Genomic DNA, 20,541 nt, shown 5'->3' on the forward strand with positions numbered 1-20,541 from the left:
GAAGTCAGACGCTAAACCAACTGAGCCACCCAGGCGCCCCCAGAGAATCTGCATTCTTGACAAGTTCCCAGGTGGTGCCCAGGCTGCGGGTCAGGGAACCACACCTGGGAAAGCACTGTGGTAAGACACTTGGCATGGTGCCTGATACATGTGAGAACTCGGGAGTGTTATTTAGTGTTTTAGGATCAGCATCAAGGTTTCTGAAACACAACCCACACCTCAATAGATCTCTCTAACTCATTTTCTGACATTATTTTCATAAATGTTTGTGAGGCACCTACAAAGGACAAGATACTCCCAAAGTATTCCAAGCGACAGTCTGTCAAAGTGGGTTTGAAATGGGGTTTGTCGGGGCGCCTGGGTGGCGCAGTCGGTTAAGCGTCCGACCTCAGCCGGGTCACGATCTCGCGGTCCGTGAGTTCGAGCCCCGCGTCGGGCTCTGGGCTGATGGCTCGGAGCCTGGAGCCTGTTTCCGATTCTGTGTCTCCCTCTCTCTCTCTGCCCCTCCCCCGTTCATGCTCTGTCTCTCTCTGTCCCGAAAATAAATAAACGTTGAAAAAAAAAAAAAAAAGAAAAGAAATGGGGTTTGTCAGTTGCCAGAGCTGCAGAACACCAAGTTACGTGGCCATGATTACTGCCGTCTGAAATACCTTTCATCATTTTAATTCTCCACAAAACATATGGAAAATGACAATTAAAATCACCTCCTGAGGTGAGCCACTGGTTAGACTTCCGATTCTTCATCTCTGTGAAAAGACTGTGCTAAGGCCTGCAAATGGTAGGTGGAAAGGATGTGAGAAGAGATCTAGGTTCTTGTCTTGGCTCCTTTTTCTACTTCCTGAGATCACTGGGCACATCTCTCAATCACTATGCGCGTGGATTTTGGACGTGATGAGCCCTCAGGTCACTTTCAAAGGCAATAAGAGCAGAACACTCACCCTCACCCTCGCCTGTGAGGGCTTTGTTCTTTGGAAGTTATCACAAGTCCCCTAGTTTTTCTCCTCAGCGGTCCTTTCCATGGTGCCTTTAGTTCTGTGGATGAAAGGTGTTGTAAGTGGGTTACACACACACACACACACACACACACACACACACACACACACACACAATTGGTTTGGTAGATCCATCTTTAATTTTCTCATTTTCCAGTATTCATACTACGGTTCCTTTGAAAGGAAGAAAAAAAAAAAAAAGAGCTTTGGAGGAAATACGCCCAAAGAAGTTCTAGGACTATAGATACAAAAGAAAAGATCCCCAAAAGGATTTGGACTTGGGGTGGATTCCAGGATGCAGTATCTTGTGTTTTTATATCTGTTCTTCTAAGAAGACCACTCTACTTTTTTCTCTTAAGAAACATGAGTAAGGCGGGTGCCTGGGTGGCTCAGTCAATTAAGCGTCTGACTCTTGATTTCGGCTTAGGTCACGATCTCACGGTTCATGAGTTCGAGCCCTGCATCAGGCTCCAGGCTGACAATGTGAAGCCTGCTTGGGATCCTCTCTCTCCCTCTCTCTTTGCCCCTCCCCTCACTCTGTCTCTCTCTGAAAATAAATAAATAAAACTTAAAAAAAAAATATGAGTACAAATTCTTTGCCTAACATACTAGTCTCTTATGTATAAAAGTGGCCATGGTACCCACTGGCAAAAAACTTACATGCAATTTTTCTTACAAAATCAATCTTTTTAACAGGTCCTGGTGTCATAAGTCAGGACTGTCATTTCCATATTCAGAAAGTGCAGAGAAGCTAGGTTTTAGGGTGACTGGTTATGACTCAGAGAGGCTGAAGTAGAGGTGAGGTGAGAAGCTTCTGGTAACTGGGAAAATCTGATCTGGCAGGCCTCACTATTCTTGTAGTCTGGCAAAATATACTTTGAGGTGTCTCTGCATAAAACATAGGAGACAGGGCTCAGGACTTGCCTTGGGGATTTTGAGCAAATTTAAAGCAGGCGGCCATTGGTTGGGTTACCGATATAAACAGCCTCCATAGCTCAGGTCTTACATTTCGAGTAATCACCTTCAAAATAAGAATGTTTGGAGTCTCATACGCGTGGCCTCTTTTGGTTCTGTGCTGATGAGAAAAGTACTACTCTTTAAGGAGTGAAGGCTTTTATCTTGCACTTGCTTCTCACTGAGTGATCTTGCACAAGCTAACCCTCACTGTCCTTGGGTGTAAAATGGCATTCCCCCTCATATACTTCCAAGAGGGGTGGTGATACTGAACTAGAGGTGAAGGCAAGGAAGCATGTAGTACAAACAGAATCCAGGAACTTGCATTCTTGCACTAGAAATAAATCAAGTTGAAATGCAACCTTCTCAGAAGACCGTATCATGCGTTTCTGAATTAAAACAAAACAAAACAACTTGTTAGGACAGTCAACGCGGTCTCATAGGGAGCAATTTAAGCAGCTTAAATACATTTAGGCAGGCACTATCTTAGTGACAAATGAATCATAATATATATCAACTGAGTTTTTATAAGATCTCAATACAAATTGGCCCAAATGGGATCCTAAGGATTCTAGCCTCTATATACTACTTTTTAAAAGGTTTGGGGGGCGCCTGGGTGGCGCAGTCGGTTAAACGTCCGACTTCAGCCAGGTCACGATCTCGCGCTCCGTGAGTTCGAGCCCCGCGTCAGGCTCTGGGCTGATGGCTCAGAGCCTGGAGCCTGTTTCCGATTCTGTGTCTCCCTCTCTCTCTGACCCTCCCCCGTTCATGCTCTGTCTCTCTCTGTCCCAAAAATAAATAAACGTTGAAAAAAAAAATTTAAAAAAAAAAAATAAAAAATAAAAAAAAATAAAAGGTTTGGGACAGAGAGACACCTGGCTGGCTTAGTTCGGGGAGTGTGTGACTCTTGATCTCCAGGTGATGAGTGTGAGCCCCATGTTGGGCGCTGGGCATAGAGATTACTTAAACAATAACAACAACAACAACAATAACAACATTTCAAAGTGTTGGGACACATAAAGTGGAGCAAGCCTAGTAATACGTACTCTGGAGACACAAATGATACCTCCATTTGCCAAATTGCTGCTCAGCTCAATCACATTTGTGTACCTATTCAGGGTAAGGAATGTGCCTCAAATAATTGAGGGTTCAGATACTTATGCCTGCCTGCCTTCCTTCCTCCCTCCCTACTTCCTTCCCTCCCTTCCTCCTTCCTTCTCTCCCTTCCTCCTTCCTGCCCTCCCTCCTCCCTCCCTTCTTCCCTCCTTTCTCCCTTCCTCCCTCCTCCCCTCCTCCCTCCTTCCCTCCTCCTTCCCCCACTCCCTCCTTCCTTTAGCCACAGCATTTTGCTGATGATTTAGAATACTGCTCTATTTGAAGGCTACAAATCATTATTTATCAAATGAAGCAAATAATCATGGGTACCAAATTAAACATCCCCAAGCCACAATTTTTCGTTTGTGAGGAAAGCTGCCTTTATTGGAGTGCACAGACCACAAGGCATAAACGCCTTTCTGGGATTGAAGCTTCCTACAGAAACCCTACCAATTTCTTCACACCCTGGCACACGGGGTGTGCCAATTCTTTGGCTTTTGCTGACCCGACCTGTAAAACCTTCTCTAAGTGGCCCCTGTCCATCTTCAGTTTTTCAATTTCCCTCTTAATTGGCGCAAATTTCTCAATCACAGCGTCGGCCACCAGCAGCTTGTAGCGGGCCGTGTCCATGCCGGCGCCGCGGCGGAGCGCTTCCTCCACGGGGAGGCGGGTCACGGCTGCGTGGATGGCCACCAGGTTGGAGACCCCCGGCCGGCGGGCCGGCTCGTAGGTCACCTCCGACGTGAAGTCCGTCACAGCCTTGCGGAATTTCCGCACGATCTCCTCCGCGCTGTCCGTTATTCTGACGGTGGCCACTTTATCAGGGTCCGATTTGGACATTTTGGCCGAAGGATCACGGAGGGATTTGACCTTCTTCATCGATGCTGGGGGAAAACGCCAACGCACACACACCGAAACCAAAACCAGAAGACAACACCAAAATCAGAAAACATCACCAGGAATGCCAGTGTCTAGATCTTAAAACGTGCAGAGAATACCAAATGACGTTGTTATTATTATTATTATTATTATTATTATTATTAGTGAGTATGGTTGACACACAGTCATACACCAACTCTGTCGTACAACGTAGTGATTTGACAAATCCAGACATTATGCCATATTCACCGCAAGTATAACTACCGCCTGTCCCCTCCAATGCTATTACCCCATCTACCCATCTAACCCTCCAATGCTATTACCCCATTCCTTACGCTGTGCCTTTTGTTCCCCCGACTCCTTCATTCCATAACTACAAGCCTGTACCTCCCTCTCCCCTTCACCCGTTTGGCCCAAACCCCCTTCCCCTCAGGGAATCATCAGTTTGTTCTCTGTACTCATAGGCCTGATTCTGCTTTTTGTTGACTCTTTTAAAAAAGATTCCGCTTATGAGTGCAATCATGTGGTAGTTGTCTTTCTCAGTCTGACTTACTTCACTTAGCATAATACTCTCTAGGTCCACCCAGCCTGTCTCAAATGGCATGATCTCATCCTTCTTTATAGTCGAGCAGTACTCCATTGTGTATATATACACCACATCCCCCTTTTCCATCACCTGTTGACAGACACTTAGGTTGTTGCTTCCATATCGTGGCTATAAATAAAATAATGCTGCGATAAACACAGGGGTGCATATATCTTTTTGAATCAGTGTTTTCCTTTTCTTTGGGTAAATACCCAACAGTAAAATTATCAGATCATACGGTAGTTCTATTTTTAATTTTTTGAGGAACCTCCACACTGTTTTCCACAGTGCCCGCACCAGTTTGCATCCCACCGATCGGGCATGAGGGTTCCTTTTTCTCCACATCCTCGCCAACACTTGTTATTTCTTGCCAAATGACTTTGTTATTTTTATCTGATTATATACATACCAAATACTCATAGTGAAAAATTCAAGCCATTTATATAAGCATGAAAATAAAGATCACCTGTAATATGTAATAATACTGTTAACATTTTGTTGATCATATTTTCATGCATCTCTTAATGCATATATACTCATAAAATGTATAATCGTACACAAATGAAAATATATCAATCATACTTAGCTGTGCCTACCTTTTTAAAAAGTCTGATCTATTTCTTTCCTTCTCTCTTTCCCTATTAGCTAATCACTCTCTGCCCTTTACAAACACTGCCCTTCCTGCCCCCAACAAATTTTAACAATCTGTGGCAATGCTTTCATTTCTTTATCCACAGTTATATAAGTATATACCAACGCGTGTGTGTGCACACGCGCGCGCACACACACACACACACACACACACACAGAAGTGACTCACTTACTGCTCTGATAGAATCAAGATGTTAAGCTGTGCTTTATAAACCAGTGTTTTTAATAATTGCCTATTTTATGGCTATTACAGAAACATATCAAGTTGAAATAGGAAAAACAATAATAGGCAAAAGCATTAAAATATTACTTGTTGCTAAAAGAAGGTTTCAATGCACGGAAGGCCCGGTTTTTATTTGTGCGAACCGTTGCAATAGCTTAGAAATTTATACCTGCGTTTTGCTTCTGATCAGATACTGGGCCCACGTAAATGCAGTCAGTTTAATAAACGCTCAGTTTAATTGGGCTCAGTGATCTCTGCCCTTGCCACAAATCTGCATCGCTACTGAAATATTGATAGAGATTCACAGCTTCTTTCCTCAAGGAGATTCCAGACCAGTACTACCTCACAAGCTGCAGGTGCCATGTCAGATCCACTGGGTGGACGGTACATTCTGTCGATGTCGTGCATTTAGGAAGGGAGAGTGTGAGAAGGATCAGTGCCCTCTTGTTTTATCTAGCCGATGACTCAGCAGTTCTCAGTCTTCTGACTGTTTTCTTGTGAGCAGGGAAGGCAAGGTCGACTGGCTTTGAAATCAGAAGAGTTTTCAGAACCTGGGGCCTGCTCCAGATTCTGTGTCTCCCTCTCTCTCTGCCCCTCCCCCGCTTGCACTCTGTCTCTCTCTCTCTCTCAAAAATAAATACACATTAAAAAAAAAAAAGAAATCAGAAGAGCTTTGCCACCAACTTGATATATGACTTGGATGCAAAATTAGCTTTGCCAACCATTAGTATCCCCATCCATAAACCAGGGAAGTATGTGTGTGCATATATATATATATGTAATTCATGATAAAGTATTAAATATATAAAATATTAATATATGATATATTAATAATACAATATTAACACATTGATTTATTAATATGTTTTCAATATACATATAAAATAATTTACCAAATATATATAATTGGTAAATTATATAATCCTTTTTAATAAAAATGATTATTTTCCATTTTAAGTCTTTCTCATACTCTCAAAATATTATATAATTTACCAAATACATATATATACGTATTATATAATTTAATGAATTTGATTATTTTTCATTTTTAGCCTTTCCCATACTTTTCAAACTTTTTTAGTTATTTTATCCAATAATCTAACAAGGTCTACCACAGTACAGAGAAAGATGGGGATTCTAGTTACAAATCCTGAAGCCTGTCCACAAGAAAGCCAAGTTTAGCCCCGGAGAAATCCCAAGCCTTGGTCAGTTATCCAGTCCTGTCTTGGAAACATGGCCTGATTTAACAGTCATATGTGTGTTACTTACTTAGGATAGATTTGGGCACCGGGAAGAACTCCCCATACTTCTTGTTAAACCCTTGTGCTAGATCCTGAACTAGCTCCATGTGCTGGACTTGATCCTCCCCGACAGGAACGTGTGTGGACCTTTAATAAAAGACAGACAGAAACACTCAGCAAGGCTCCTGCTTATACTGAGATGATATTGCAAGCAGCTGCCTTTCCTGTGCCTATTTCACTGTTGGTGTTCAACAAATGTTCACCAACTACAGAGGGAATATTGAGGCCCAAGTCTTTATCTACGTATCAGACAAATGCCAAAGAGACATTTGTCAACTCTAGTTCTGTTTCTTCCATAGCAGAAGAATACAGCCATCAACACCAGTGTGACAGGATCTTGCTGGGAGGGAGGAATGGTATCTTAAATAGCATATGCTCTAAGCATAATTGTATTTTAAAACCACTCCTGTTCCCTCGCCCAGTCAGCACATATTACCCTAGCCCTGGCCAGATGCTTTTTACTCCAGAGCTTGCGCTCACACTTGAAAGCCGCTCCAATCCACTCTTCAAATCAAAGATGGCAGAAAGCTCTTCCGGCAAGGGCTTTTCCTCCCTGTCATACAGGGAGTAACTCAAGATCTTTTTGGAATATGCTCCTTCGTTTTTCAGTGAATTGCAATCACAGCACAATTAATATGCTGCAGGGAACTTGAAATAAATGAACAAATCTATCATTACAGTGCAGACAGATCTTGAAAACAATGTTGAATGAAGAAACCAAGTCGCAGAAGACACGTAGAGTACACGGACGTGCAGATCTTAAAGTACTGTCTATTGTTTACAGCTGCATATGTAAGTAGGATGACACACGGAAGCGGCCCCCACCCCTGCACAAAGCCATGACTGTAGCCGCCCCCAGAGGAGGAGGGAAGGGCAGTGGGTCTGGGGAAAAGCAAAAAGGAGACCTGAACTGTATCCCGCAATATTTTATTTTATTTTATTTTATTTTATTTTATTTTATTTTATTAAAAAATAGAGATGTGAGACAAAGATGTCAGAATATAGGAGCTTCACTAATGGTTATTTTAATCCCATATATAAAATTTGCAGTGCTGGATCATGATGCAGCATGTCAAACAAGGGAACAATGTTACAGAGAAGTCTCTGTACATTACAGAGAAGTCTCGATGGGGAAAACTCTCTCCGGAAGCATGACTAGGGAAAGAGACAGGAGATTTTAAGTCTTTATTTATTTATTTATTTATTTATTTATCTATCTATCTATCTATCTGTTTTTATTTTTTTTTTTTAATTTTTTTTTAACGTTTATTTATTTTTTTGGGACAGAGAGAGACAGAGCATGAACGGGCGAGGGGCAGAGAGAGAGGGAGACACAGAATCAGAAACAGGCTCCAGGCTCTGAGCCATCAGCCCAGAGCCCGACGCGGGGCTCGAACTCACGGACCGCGAGATCGTGACCTGGCTGAAGTCGGACGCTTAACCGACTGCGCCACCCAGGTGCCCCAATCTGTTTTTAAATGTTTACTTGTTTGAGAGAGAGACAGGAATTGAGCAGGGGAAGGGCAGAAAGAGAGGGAGACACGGAATCCGAAGCTGACTCCAGGCTCTGAGCTGCCTGCACAGAGCCCAACGCGGGGCTCGAACCCACGAACCGTAAGATCATGACCTGAGCCGAAGTGGGACGCTTAACCGACTGAGCCACCGAGGCGCCCCATAGGAGATTTTAAGTCTTTAATGCTTGGCTGGGGAGTTTACGTTTGATAATATAGATAATAAAGTGCTGTTGTTTCTTGATCAAAACAGTTTCACGTTCTTCCTGTGAAAACAGCTGCCTCAAAGTGAATTTGGATATTTACACGATAATTGTACATTTTGAGTGGGAAAATAACAACTTTTTAAAACAGCCTCAGAAGAGGAAAACTATTCTACTTTGTTATAGAGAGGAAAATCTCCTATCCCTGTGGTTAAGCAGTGGTCCTTAAAAAACTGGCAGAGATCTTATGTTTCCCTTGTGAATTACTGCCCACAAGCTACTTACTGGTCTACTTCACAAAGCTGTCCAGAGCATGAGCAAACAAAGCATACAGACTCGCTACTTTAATATAGTAAAACACTGGAGAACATTTTGAAAAAATCTGAAATATCCCTCATTTTGCAATCATTTTTATTTTTGCCAATTACTTTCTAGTCTTTGTTCTTGTCTCTATGGATGCATATTTTTACATAATTGCAGTATAATATGCATACCATCTTTCATGTTAACATAATGGGTATTTCCCATGTTTCTATGTGGTCTTCATTAATAAAATTTTTTAATAGCTGCATAAGAACATTCCTGTGCTGGGGCACCTGGGTGGCTCAGTCAGCTAAGCATCTGACTTTGGCCTAGGTCATGATCTCACAGATTGTGAGTTCCAGCCCCGTGTTGGGCTCTGTGCTGACAGCTCAGAGCCTGAAGCCTGCTTCGGATTGTGTCTCCCTCTCTCTTTGCCCCTCCCCTACTCGCACTCTTTCTCTCAACAATAAATAAACATTAAAAAAAAAAAAAAAAGAACATTCCTGTGCTATAGTTACAGAACCATAAAGAATTTACATGATTTTGTAGCAGATTCTTTTGAATATTCATATAGTGGGAAATTTTGATTCGAGTGAAAAAATAATCTTTTACAATAACCCAAAAGTCCTGTGGAGGTAAATCCGGTGAATGTATGTTTAGTACTTTCTGGTCAATAACAAGGTATGATTGTCAGCTAATGAAACTAATATTTGTTTCTGTCATAAAATAACACAGAGTATATTTCCAAAATGAATGCTGATAAATGTTTTGAAGTTTAGAGTAAGTATAGGTTTGAAAGCAACTCTGACACTTCTTTTGCATGGAAGTAATATATTTTATTTATTAAAAAAAAAAACTCTGAATATTAGTTGTTTTCATACAGCCCCTCAAATACCCATGCAGTTGCCCTGTGTGCATGTGTGCATGTTTGTGTGCATGTGTGTGTGGGTGGGTGGGGTGGGGTGGGAATGCAATATGGCCCTCAGAGCTCAGGCTCTGAGCTTCAAATCCTGACTCTGCCACTCTCGTTTTGTGTGACTTTGGGTAAATCATAGAATTCCTATCATAGGCAACTTTCTCACTATAAATGGGAGTAATAATATTTACCCCAGACTATTGTGGAGGTGAAATGAGACAACGTGTGCTTAGTGGAGTTGCCTGAAGTCTGTAAGCCTTCAGACACCGGTAGCTATGTAGGGAATAATTCTAAAATGGTACTACACCGTATTTCAGAAGGATGCTCACGAACATTGCCTGTGCAGCCAGAGGTTCGCCCGTGACCTGACTCTCATTCCAACTTCTCTCTAGCTTGGCCCCAAAGAGGGGACGTTTGTGAGGGGAAAAAGCCCAGGGTCATCTGTTTGGCAAAGCGGATAATCAAGACCTGATGAATATTTATTTATGTATGTATAAACTTTCACAGGAGAGGAAAAAAGAAACAGAATCAACAGAGAGCAATGTGTGGCTTATTTTCTCTCCCTTTTGTCCCTTAAGTGTTGATATTTTCCCTTAAGTGTTGATATTTCTAAAAACATCATCTTGGCTCACTGGTTCTCTCTCATCACTAGAGAGCTCATCAGCTTTCCCCTGGGGATCTACACGTCCCTTCTCCTCTGATGATTCTGGGGCTCTGCCTCTAGCTCTGCTGTGTCTCTGAAGGCTTAGGACTGTATCTCTGCCTTCCTGCTAGACGTTGGCAATGACTATCCCACATTTACTCCCCAACTCAACATCGGAGAACCAACATTGCAGGTCGGCACTATATTCCAAGAGAACCTATGTCAATTTCGTATTAAAATACCCATAAAGGCAAAGAAACTATAAATAACTTAAGACTAGCAGCAAGAGTTACACCTGAAGACGAATTTGAGAAGACTTTTCATGAACTGTGAGGATCAACAGAAGCACTGAAAAGAGCGACTGGTGGAGCTGGTGGCCATGTAGGGTCAGAGCGAGAGTCCCCATTGCTGGAAACCCATGCCCCGCGGGATGGGGGCAGACACCCCTCTGCTGCCGCCAGGGCGGCCCTTGTCTCATCAGCCTGACTCTTTAGACACTCAGTCACGACAAGAGGAAGTAACCAGACACGCAGCGGAGGCGGCAGGAGCAGGTCAGGGTGCACTGTATCCTCGCAAGAATGGGACGAGAGCTCCGTGAGGGCAGGGCCTTGTTTGTCTTGGCCACTGCCGGACCCAGGACACAGAACACATCCCGGCCAGCGAAGGACAGCACTCAGGTTACAGGTGTTGAATGAAAAAGGGAAGCGCAGAAGGTGAGACACTGAAGCAGAAAGCGACATGGGAGCAGTGTAACCTGGTGAAGGCTCTTTTGCATGCAATGCCTCTGTTCAGAGAGTGAAAGAGCCAGACAGGTGGTAGGAGAAAGCTCTCTCTCGGGCCAGCGGTACCAACCTAGCTGACTGGCATGTGCAATTGGACACACTGTCCTGCCCTCCTGTTGAATTCTGGGCAGGGAATTCAACTAGCAGCCAGGGAGGCAGAAGGTGGACACAAGGGCCTTTCGTAGACTGGCAGACGTTATTTGAAAGGTTCCCTTGTTCCAATATGGATTTAAAACACCCGGCCCATAAAATTCAGACAGACAAGTAAAAGAGCCCAATATGGGACCGTGAAAAGTACTGTGGAACAAGGGAAGGGGGACTTTACCCTTTAGATCCTGAGGAAGATCAGACATTTGAAAGTGAGCTTTTACAAGAAACAGATAGTTTTGCATTTTAAAGAAAACTGCTTGGGACGCCTGGGTGGTGTTGCTTGGTTAAGGGTTCAACTCTGTATTTCAGCTCAAGTCATGATCTCAAGGTCCGTGAGATTGAGCCCCACGTTGGGCTCCATGGTAACAGTGTGGAGCCTGCTTGGGATTCTCTATCTCCCTCTCTCTCTACCCCTCCACCACTTATGTGCTCGCTCACTCTCTCTCAAAAATAAATAAATAAACATAAAAAAAAAAAAAGAAAACTGCTTGGTTCCCTCGATGGGATTCAAAAAGGCATCACTGCCACAAGATAAAAGCAGGACCACGAAACGGAGAACATAGGTGGTGACAGAAAACCGATCAAATGAAAAGAAGTGAATTCATGAAATAAAGAAAACCAAACACAAAACAGAAGAGTCAGGAGCAGTAAGGAGTGAAATCCCACGAACAGGTCGTATCAGTGACCTGGGTGACCGTGTGAGGCTCTTCCAGAATTTGGGAATGTTCCTCCCTTAGCTGCCTCAGCCTGGCTCCTTTATTTCAGGTCTCAGCCTACATATCACCTCCTCAGAGAAGCCTTCCCCAACCATACTCTCCAATGTTGATTTCTCCCTCTTGTTCTTCTCCACATATCCTATTTATTTTCTTTATAGTATTAATCCTAATCTAATTATGTTCTTTCATTTGTTTATTTAGTTGTATATTGTTTTCTCTCTGGCTGAAAAATAAGCTTTTAGAAAGCTTGTTTGTCTTCTTTTTGAATCTATTTCCAGTACCTACAGGAGTTGCCTGACATATTTGAGGAGCTCAACAAATATTTGTTGAGTAAGTAATGGTTTCTCGGCCTTTTGGTTAAGATCCAGTGACAATATTTATTGAATAAATGAATGATCTTAAGAGGAGGGCACTGTGACCTATATAGATTTATACCAAGCAAAAAATCATAGTAAGGTCGGTTTGTCATCAGTATAAGATAAGAGCACAGAGTCAGAAGTCAGACTATCTGAGTTCATATCCCAGCTCCACCAGCTACTAGGTGAGTTACCATAGCCAAGCTTCCTACTTTTCTGTAAATTGGGTGTCATAATGGTGCTTATTACCTCATAAGATTGTTTCAAGGATTAAAGGAGATAAGCAAGCATAATACTGGACAGTAGAGCTCAATAAACACTAGCTGTTGATATAATAGATATTCATTAATATCTGACATGATGAAGTATGAAATGGTAAAAGACTGATACCATCAGGGACCTTGATGAGAGGTACATTGTGACTTTTTTCAAGCCAGGATCACTTTCCTTTTTTGCCAGGTGACTTATGCCACAAACATAAATACCAGCATATAATCCCAGAGACAGTCACAGACCTGGGCAGCGATCCTGATACATATAGAAAACAAATTTGATGGTTCACATATCTGATTAGGCAATCCCCAGGTATAAATAGCATGTTATAGGAATTCTGAGAACCCCTTTAATTTAAGCAAAAACAGAGACAGAATAACGAACGGACAGGCAAAGCACAGGGACCATGACGATGGATCAGGAAGCGGTTTCTCTTTGTCTAAGGTCAGTAAATGAATTTAGGAAGTTCTACAAAATGGTTGCTTGGCTTTGTCCATTGTTCTCTTCCACACAGAAAGTCACTGGCTTCCTAAGTGGTAAAACCAAAAATGTTCCTTTTTAGGTTTCCTTCCGTGCCCATAAGCCCGCGTGCGCGCCTCTCGGAGGTAAACACACACAACACCCCCCTCCTACGTTTCTCTTCTTTGACTGGACTTTGGTTCTTCTGTCTTGTGATTCTAGTCGGGCTGACGCGCAGAGGTCACTTTGACTCCCCCAAACCAAATTAGCCAACAGGGCAGGTTAAAAAGCAATTACAGTAGCCCGTAGGAAATCACAATGGACTGCAGCTAACATAGAAAAAGCAATTACCATAATCAATACACTTTAGGCACATCAAAATGAATATTTCCACATGTCAAAATGGTTCCAGATCCACAAAGCAACCAACCTAAACAGAAAACACATTTAGTTTTCATAATGACTCTGCATGCCTCTTGGCTTTCTGTGAGATCCGTGCCTCTTTTCTTACAATTCTGTGAGGTTGTGCTGTTTTGAAAAAAGGATTAAAAAGTTTTAATTTTTTTAGGGGCGCCTGGGTGGCGCAGTCGGTTGAGCGTCCGACTTCAGCCAGGTCACGATCTCGCGGTCCGTGAGTTCGAGCCCCGCGTCGGGCTCTGGGCTGATGGCTCAGAGCCTGGAGCCTGTTTCTGATTCTGTGTCTCCCTCTCTCTCTGCCCCTCCCCCGTTCATGCTCTGTCTCTCTCTGTCCCAAAAATAAATAAACATTGAAAAAAAAATTAAAAAAAAAGTTTTAATTTTTTTCACCTGGTCCTATTGCCCTGCTTGGCTTTTTCCTCTGATTTTAGTTTGTTTGTTTCTAGTCTTTTCTCCCTCTGCTCCTACTGCTCTCCTCACCTCCTATAATTTATCTTGGCCCTTACTTCTCATTCATTGGGTTCACACTTCACATTAATTCAGCCTGTCTTTGATTCTGCTCACTTATGGGCCTTATTCTCTTCATATTTTCAACCTCTGTCCTCATCATCAGATAATTTAGAGCTGCCCTTTTAAAATTTATGCCCTATATAATGATATCAATATTAATATGTCTTTTTTCCCCAGTTTTTTTTCCCTTCTCTTCCTTCCTTCCTCCCTCCCTTCCTTCCGTCCTTCCTTCCTCTCTCTCTCTCTCTCTTTTTTTAACTTATCCTGATTGTGCTTCCTTAGATACAACAGAAAACAAAAGCCTTTCGTAATTTTGATTGTTCTAACTTCTGTCACATAATAATGTGTCTGATCTTCTTCTCTGGTGACTAACTCATGTTTTTTCCTTTTGTTCGGTTCTTAGTTGTATCCACATTTATTCGGGATCCACCCCACCCTCCAGCAAAATTAGTGTCCAGATGGATAATCATTGCCTACATATATCTGCTCACAGAATTTTGTCCTCCTCTCTTTTTTTCCTACTTTGGTTATGTTGGTGAGTTTTCAGTGATGTTGCCTCTAACCAGAGCCTGGGTAGGGTGGAGTTTGGTGCTGTTTTTCCTTTTGCAAAGGATGAATTCACCATCACTGGCTGCTTGTTGGATATACTGTAATGATGTCTAATTCAGGGATTCTTTCCCGACTTCGGGACTATGATGTGCATGGCCTGGTGCTGGGTCTTGTGAGAGATACAATGAAGATTTTTACCTCTAGTGAAGTTGAGGAGAGAAAACACCACGTGAAGTTATAAATTCCTCTGGCTAGTCCACTTACAGTATTCTCAGTCTCCATGGATGGCGACACCATCCATCCAGCCATGAGTCAGAAATGTGGGGTCACCGAGACCCCCTTCTCATACCCACCACTCCATCGGGAAGCTCTATCCCTCTTTCCTCCCCAAATCTCCTAAATTTGCCTACTCTCTTCATCTTCACCGACACCATCACGGTCCAGACAGACTAGTGAAAGAGCCCCGAACAGGCTGTCCCAGCCGCTCTTGGCCCCTGCAACTCACTCTCTGTACTTCCATCAGTTGACTTTTAAAAGTATAAATCAGATCATCTCACGCTGTCCTGAAAATCACAAAGAGCTTCCTGTTGCTTTCAGGAGAGTGTCCTGGGTTATCTGTTGACATCTCAGCCCCACCCTCTCCCTTCTAGGCAATTTCTCTATTTCCAGGGGCTAGCAGCCTGCAAGCCACATTTCCAGAGGCTTCTGGTTTACCACAGGCACTTGCCGCAGAGCTGGAAAGTCAAAGACCAAGAGGAGACACTACTGCTTGGCAGTTGTGGGTGAGGATGTGGCCGGCAGCTTTCAGGATGTCATACAAATTGGGGGCAGACCGGCCTCATAGAGAAAGGATGTAGTTCAACAGCCAGAAGTCTCCAAAGCAGTTTCAGGAACTGATTATCTCCGCTGTCCTCAATGGCAGTGGTCGGATTCTGATTCTCAGACATTAGGGCTGCCTACGCTCTTCTCTGGAATATTACCAAGGGTGACGTTTCTGACCAGTCATCAGACTCTGTATACTCTGTTCCTGGCGGGTCTTGGTTCTGTTGACTCACAGTTCCTGAGGCCTCTGTTTCCCCACTTTCCTATGTCGTGTCAGCTTTTGCTTTCACTATCTTCTCAGCCTCTTCCTGTATTTCTCTGTTTGCATTCTTGAGAGAGAGAAACCGATTGGCCCAGGTAACCACTGTCATCTCTATCCGAGCAGACTTCGTGGCACCGCTCTAAAATTTCACTTCTTTATCTGTAAAACGGGGATAATATCACTTACCTACCTTACAGAGCTGTCCCAAACTCTGAATAGATGACAGGTGTGCTGTGGCTAGTACAGTGACTGCCAAATAATGCCGCCCTCATGTTGATTCCTTCTTTCCCTCTGCCTCACGTCCATGCATGGTGCCTTTCTCTGGGTTAGCGGCAGTACAAGTACTTAACATGTATTTGCTGTATGTTCATTACAACTGTGTGTGTGTGTGTGTGTGTGTGTGTGTGTGTGTGTGTGGAGAGAAAGAGAGAAAGTGAGAGAGAAACATTTACTCAACAGATAGCTAGTTATTTGAAATTGGATATTCAGAAAAATAATGCAGATGCAAAATAATACTACGAGCAAATGCTACTTTTGGGTATTTTGTCTCTCTTCAAATATCCGCTATTTTAATATTTTTAATCTTTATTTTTGAGATGCAGAGAGAGAGAGAGACAGAATGCAAATAGGGGAGGAACGGAGAGAGAGAGAGAGAGAGAGAGAGAGAGAGAGAGAGGGAGGGAGGGAGACACCGAATCCAAAGCAGGCTCCAGGCTCTGAGCTGTCAGCACAGAGCCCGACACGGGACTCGAACTCATGAACCAAACCACGAGTTCATGACCTGAGCCGAAGTCGGACGCTCAACCAACTGAGCCACCCAGGTGCCCCTGGATCAGAAGTCAAAAAAGGAATATTTATATATAGTATGATAACTTCTTTGCTTCCAGAGAGTGGGCTGGAGGGTAGCTGATGCTAGAAAGATATTATTTATCCTTGGAAACATTAACTAACTATGAGAACCTGCTAGTGTCAGGGCAAAGTGAGGCAGGAAGCTACTGAAAGTTCTTCAAGTATACCAGCAATATCTGAAATACTTACTGTTTTCTGTAAGCGAAGAAGACATCCACAAGCTTAGGCAGAATATGTGTCAGATTTGGGGACCTTGGGCTACTTTTGCCAATGTCAGCCTTTAAAAAAAATTTTTTTTTCAACGTTTATTTATTTTTGGGACAGAGAGAGACAGAGCATGAACGGGGGAGGGGCAGAGAGAGAGGGAGACACAGAATCGGAAACAGGCTCCAGGCTCTGAGTCATCAGCCCAGAGCCCGACGCGGGGCTCGAACTCACGGACCGCGAGATCGTGACCTGGCTGAAGTCGGACGCTTAACTGACTGCGCCACCCAGGCGCCCCAGCCAATGTCAGCCTTTTAAAATGTTGCTTGTACTTTTAAAACGTGTGTAGTGAGCATATAGTAGGTGATGTCAACTCACACATAATTTGTTTAATAACCCCTGAGCTATGTCCCATTGGCCCACTTTATAGATGAAAGAAACTGCAGGATTTTATCGTCCTGCCAATTGTCTTTTGGGCAACTGGTAAAAATAAATTTGTCATCACTTCAGTATATATGACCTTGTATTGTCCTAGTTACTTATGTGATGATCTTGCCCCCTAATATAACTGTTGACTCCTTAAGGAGGGTCAGCACAGGCCTCAGGAGGCCATAATCATGCTCTGATGCTTCCCTGTCCATTGACAGGCTGTGCAGCTTTGGATAAACTGCTCAACCTCACTGGGCTGTATCTGTAAAGCTAGGAAAATGAAAGAGAGCCCCGAAAAGTTCCCTCCCTCTCTGTGCTCCCTGGTATCACAAAGGAGGCAGTCACTTTTGTTCAAGTTTATTCTTTTTTCACAGCCCTGAGCTTAGAGGACTTTTACATTGTAGTTCTTGAACTGTTAAGGAAATCAACTGGCTCGATATCCTGGTGCCAAAAAATCTCAGCCTTTGCTTCTATACAGAAGACCCCCTGGGAAGTGAAATTTCACATGAGTTTATAATCCTTAAAGACAATCATCACTAGTTATGACCAACTGACAGATCCCAGGCACAGCACTTCCTGGCCCATATTTCATGTTAATCCCTTAATAATCCTGTGCATGATAATCATGATTCCCATTTTACAGGTGCGAAAACATGCCACCCTGCTGGAAGATATGTTAGATCTTTATTAGACTTTCATTTTGCTACTCCTGGAGAAAAGTGTTCTGGATTTTCCAGGCTAAGTCAAAAGTTTACTATAAGTAGTAAATGCTGTTGGGAATCCAGCATTCAAGTTAATACAACAAGCAACACACAATCCTTATGTGTACGTTTGAAATGGAGTTAAAGATAGCCTGCGTGTAGTAAACGACACTCCTTATTTGTAAAGCTCAGAGGCTGTTCTTCTGGCTGTTTCCATCTTAATTGCACAAGGGCTCTGGGGTCATAGTACACGGTACATATCCAATCATCTCCATGCTGTTATCATAATTACATGCAAAGAATTCTAGTTTTCCTAGGGAAGGATCAAGGCCGTAGAGGGGGGAAAAGATTCACGGAGTTTCTCTTTTTCATCAGAAGTGTTCATAGTAGCAAGGCTTGGCTATGCGCGTGCTGATTGGGAAGTTTTCTCTCTAGAAGGCCAAATGGAGGGCTGAGGGAGGTGACTTGGGGATAGCAGGGAAGAACTGGGAGAGGGATGAGGTCAGAAGCTCTGGCCAGCAGTCAGAGAGGGCAGGTCTTGGCGGCCTCTGGTTGTAGGGTTTGAGGCCATAAAGGACAGCACTGGCTGACTGCATGGACTGTGGGTCCGGGACAAGCAGAGCAACTCTACATCATGCTGAAAAACGTGCACAGGTGGCCATTCAAACTTAAATTAATTACACTGAAACACAATTTAAAATTCAGTTCCTCTGTCAACAGTCCATGCGGCTAGCCGCTAAGGTCTTGGAAAGCATGGGTTGACTGCCATAATTGCAGACAAGTTGTATTAAACTGCCTTGCTTAAGAGTCTAGATTGTAGAAGTCAACACTTAAAACCCCTGAAGTTTAATTATTACCAGGGAAGTAGATATTACAGAGTGGTTAAGAGCACAAAAACTCGGGGTGCCTGGGTGGCTCAGGGGGTTAGGCATTCGACTTCGGCTCAGGTCATGAGCTCGCAGTTCGTGAGTTCGAACCCCGCTTTGAGCTCCATGCTGAGAGCCTGGAGCCTGGAGCCTGCTTTGGATTCTGTGTCTCCCTCTCTTTCTGCCCCTCCTCCATTCACAATCTGTCTCTCCTTCTATCTCTCAAAATACAAAGAAACATTGGGGCGCCTGGGTGGCTCAGTCGGTTGAGTGTCCAACTTCAGCTCCGGTCATGATCTCACGGTTCAAGAGTTTGAGCCCCGTGTCTGTGCTGACAGCTCAGAGCCTGGAGCTTGCTTAGGACTCTGTGTCTCCCTCTTTCTGCCCCTCCCTTGCTTGCACTCTGTCTCTCAACAATAAATAAATGTTAAAAAAAAATTTTTTTTTTTAAATATAAAGGAACATTAAAAAAATTAAAAAAAAAAAAAGAGCACAAAAACTCTGCACTCAAACTTTCTACACTCAAGTCCTGGGTCCAAGCTTTGCTAGCTACATGATTTTGGGCAAATCACTAACTTAATTTCCTCATCTGTGAAATGGGGATGATAGTTGTGCTATCTTTATAAGGTTTGGTGAAGATTCAGTGGGCTAATGCACATAAAGCCCTTATGACAGTTTTGAACACGTAGCCAGTGCTATTTAGGTGTTAGCCCTTAACGTTACTTGTTCCATATGGAAACATACTTCTATCATTTTGTATCTCCTACTGGGGAATAGATGCGAACTGATTCACACAATCCTTTCTATGTCCCCTTGCCCCACGAACCAAATCTTTTCGGGATCGGTTCACTCTCCTGTCAGCATGAGTACGTGTGAGACCAGAGGTAAGCTCTGCTCCTTACTTGTACAGCAGAATGTCAGCGGCCTGGAGCACTGGGTACGTGAGCAGGCCCGCGGTTCCGCCATGCTTCTGGGTGGCAGTCTTTGCCTGTGCGGTGAAGAGAGAGGAGAGAATGAAATCCGACATGCACCTAATTATATTGCTAAAATAAAGAAATCTTTAAAGCACGCAAAAGGTAATCTGAAGCTACCAGGACTAGCATTATATCTCAGTTCCTTTTAGCAACACTAGCCATGGGGCTGGCTTGTCTTCGTGCTGCAGGCTCAGGCAGGAATAAAGGACATCTACTTCACCACTGCCCCTCTAACGGGTCCTGCACGGCCACTATTTCTTATCCATTTAATTAAAACAAGCGTATAAGAGTTTCTGGTTTTTTGGGGAGCCCTGGGGGCTCAGTCAGTTAAGTGTCTGGCTTCGGCTCAGGTCATGATCTCATGGTTCTGGGTTTGAGACCCGCGTCAGGCTCGCTGCTGTCAGCACAGAGCCTGCTTTGGATCCTCCGTCCCCCTCTTTCTCTGCCCCACCCCCCCTGCTTGCACTCTCTGTCTCTCAAAAGTAAATTAAAACATTAAAAAATACACAAATAAAATGAAAAAAAAAAGGGGGGGATTTCTAGTTTCCAAATCAGATGAACTCCGTATTTCACAAGTAAGGTCAGAAAATATAATGAAATTAGATTCCTGCAAATTAATTAATTTGATAAGTTAACATCAAACACCATATCGTGTCTGGAAACCTCCCAGAAAGTCTCACCCTGTGCTGTTGATCAAAATGTGAGGTTCCCCCTTAAAATCACATTTAAAAAACCAAGCCAAGGGGCGCCTGGGTGGCTCAGTCGGTTAAGCGTCCAACTTCGGCTCAGGTCATGATCTCACGGTCTGTGAGTTTGAGCCCCGCACCGGGCTCTGTGCTGACAGCTCAGAGCCTGGAGCCTGCTTTGGGCTCTGTGTCTCCTTCTCTCTCTGCCTCTCACGCTCTCTCTCTGTCTCTTTTAAAAAATTAATAAACATTAAAAAAAAATTCTTTAAAAAACCAAGC

General features: G+C 43.4%; 1 protein-coding gene and 1 long non-coding RNA gene across 5 annotated transcripts in view; both read right to left on the reverse strand.

Moving 5' to 3' along the window:
- Nucleotides 1–583: 583 nt before the first annotated feature.
- LOC121027792 (uncharacterized) lies at nt 584–2,546 on the reverse strand. The gene is made up of 3 exons (XR_005788935.1): nt 1,653–2,546; nt 939–1,032; nt 584–769 (listed from the first exon to the last, which is right to left on the reverse strand). It is a non-coding gene; the product is annotated as an uncharacterized LOC121027792 (long non-coding RNA).
- Nucleotides 2,547–3,396: 850 nt separating this feature from the next.
- WARS2 (tryptophanyl tRNA synthetase 2, mitochondrial) overlaps nt 3,397–20,541 on the reverse strand; it is a 96,165-nt gene continuing 79,020 nt past the window's right edge. For all 4 annotated transcript variants that reach the window (XM_040471458.1, XM_040471460.1, XM_040471462.1 and 1 more), the window contains 3 exons: nt 19,505–19,590; nt 6,650–6,768; nt 3,397–3,925 (listed from right to left, as the gene is read on the reverse strand). In XM_040471458.1, the coding sequence (XP_040327392.1) occupies nt 3,477–3,925; nt 6,650–6,768; nt 19,505–19,590 (654 nt within the window). In that variant the 3' untranslated portion in view covers nt 3,397–3,476. The remainder of the gene's footprint in view (nt 3,926–6,649; nt 6,769–19,504; nt 19,591–20,541) is intronic.

The sequence above is a fragment of the Herpailurus yagouaroundi genome, unplaced genomic scaffold, assembly GCF_014898765.1.
Source record: "Herpailurus yagouaroundi ecotype Mexico unplaced genomic scaffold, PumYag 77, whole genome shotgun sequence".
Classification (NCBI taxonomy): Eukaryota; Metazoa; Chordata; class Mammalia; order Carnivora; family Felidae; genus Herpailurus; species Herpailurus yagouaroundi.